Source organism: Merops nubicus, unplaced genomic scaffold (genome assembly GCF_000691845.1).
Source record: "Merops nubicus isolate BGI_N331 unplaced genomic scaffold, ASM69184v1 scaffold667, whole genome shotgun sequence".
In the NCBI taxonomy this organism is placed as follows: Eukaryota; Metazoa; Chordata; class Aves; order Coraciiformes; family Meropidae; genus Merops; species Merops nubicus.
Genome location: NW_008618059.1, coordinates 22,427 through 24,419, shown reverse-complemented (window position 1 = coordinate 24,419; position 1,993 = coordinate 22,427). Strand labels below are relative to the sequence as shown.

Below are 1,993 nucleotides of genomic sequence, written 5' to 3'. Positions count from 1 at the left end.
TGGAACAAACCATATAAAATAAGTGACAAAATAGTTTAAAATTGGTCCTTGGTTAGGATTACTTGTTTTTATACAGCTTGGAAGCACTAAATTTAAAGACACACATTTATTATTAGCCAGCACAAATTATTCTGTAGTTTTTTCTCCTTTTTTTTCTCCTTTAGAGTGTTACAGTATCATGCATGGAAAAGCAAGCTGCTGCTCCTGAGTGCAAACATGGAGTTTTAGTTCTAACACTTTCTCCCCAGGTTCTTCCTTCTTTCACAAATTACTTCAACATAACCAAGAACAGAAGCAGCTGACTAGCAAAACAATATGAAGTTCACTCTTTATGTTGTGACCCATTCTTAAAGTCGTGGGAGTACTTTGGACCTCAGCATAAGGAAGGTTCAATAAACACTGCAAAGGATTTTTACATTCTTTGATTTCATTTACATCTTTAGAAAGAAAATTCTCTATTTTAACTCACTAATGAATTGCCATCTGGAGACTGTAGGGTGGAAACAGTGCAAGACATCTGCAACTTCAGGAACATCCAATTACACTGTCCTTTCACCCCAACAATGATTAGTAGAATATTGCATCAGTCCAAGATAAACAAGACAGGACAAAAAGCTCATTTTAGAAGGGCATTAGGATTCAATTAGTGAAAAGAATCCACACACAGATATGCACAAAGGACTCCTTAACATGGACTTTATCACAGCAAACATAATCCAGCTCTAAGCCTTGAACTAGACGACTCACTGGTATGAAGCCATATTTGGTCAGAGACCACGGTTTAAAAGCTCTATTATTAATGCTTCAGCATCTGTTTTCATGGTGGTTTTTGTTTCTTTTTGACACAGACAGCATCAGAGCTCTCTCCTTTCAAGCCAGAGACCATCCAGCTGAAACAGCCCAGGTAGACTGTGAGCTTAAGCAGTCCACTTATGCCCTGCAACATCCCAGACAACCAAAAGCTGCCCTTTGGCTCTGCCCCTCCTCAGTAAGAGCAGACTCCTCCACCAATGCAATATTCCAAAGACCATTGCAAGCAAGAGTCAGGTCTCAGTTGAAAGCTACCACCAAAAGATGTGATTTTTAGCCCCCACCTCCCCCCTGCCAAGGAGAATGTTAAAAAGGTGACTCTCCAGTGTGGAAAGCAGGTCAGTAGAGACTCCAGGTGTGGCTTGAGGAATCCTCAGTACCGAGCCGCTTTCCACACACACAAATTCAGTCCATCTTCTCCTTCTGGACCAGCTTGGGTGCATCAACAAAATCCTTGCCATTGTAAAGGATGATGGCAAAAGTTCCAAAGCTTGCACTTCCCCAGAAAAGCACATAGGCCAGTGTCTCAGTCCATGTATCACCTGTGAAGAGTCAGATCAACATCTCACTTATCTCAAGTTAGAGTTTTAGTACAAAAGTACAAATGCAAAATATTTCAAGCCCTCCCTAAGAGATCTGTTGTCAAATGAAGTTAGAAGCCCTCCATGGATACTGGGAGTCTTGCTCCCCATTTCCTTTGCTAGGAAAACTGTTTGCCACATTTCTTGGAATACTTGGAACAGACAGTCATAGAAGTCAGGAGTCCAGAAGTTTGACACTGATGTTAGAAAATTCAAGGCAAAAGGAGAAAGTAAAAACCTTTACAACTCCCAGCACAGATCTAGATTAGGGGAACATCCATCAGAAGAGGCTTATGCCTGTATCTGACTTCTCCAAACTGTCTTCCTGCCCCAATTTAAGTAAGAATTCTCCTGGGGGTTCATCCAGCCTGGAAGTTTTAACATTGTGTTCTGCAGTACCTCAGTTTTGTCCACATTGACAATGTGAAGCCTCAGTCTCCAGAGCCATGCTCAAACACCTTTTGTAGGACTGAGAAGCACTTTTTATATTGAATAGTTTCTGGTAATCATTTATAGAAAGTTGACACAAACTAATTTTGTGAAGTTAAACTCAATAGTGACTTACCAGCCATTAGCAAACAAATAATGCACATGGAGAAAGC

The 1,993-nt window shown here is 40.7% G+C and overlaps 1 protein-coding gene across 1 annotated transcript in view; it reads right to left on the bottom strand.

Moving 5' to 3' along the window:
* Positions 1-1,215: 1,215 nt before the first annotated feature.
* SACM1L (SAC1 suppressor of actin mutations 1-like (yeast)) overlaps positions 1,216-1,993 on the bottom strand; it is a 19,937-nt gene continuing 19,159 nt past the window's right edge. Inside the window, exons 19-20 of the mRNA XM_008943295.1 lie at positions 1,957-1,993; positions 1,216-1,352 (exon numbers count right to left, since the gene is read on the bottom strand). The exon at positions 1,957-1,993 is cut by the window's right edge and continues 1 nt beyond it. Coding sequence (XP_008941543.1) covers positions 1,216-1,352; positions 1,957-1,993 — 174 coding nt within the window. The remainder of the gene's footprint in view (positions 1,353-1,956) is intronic.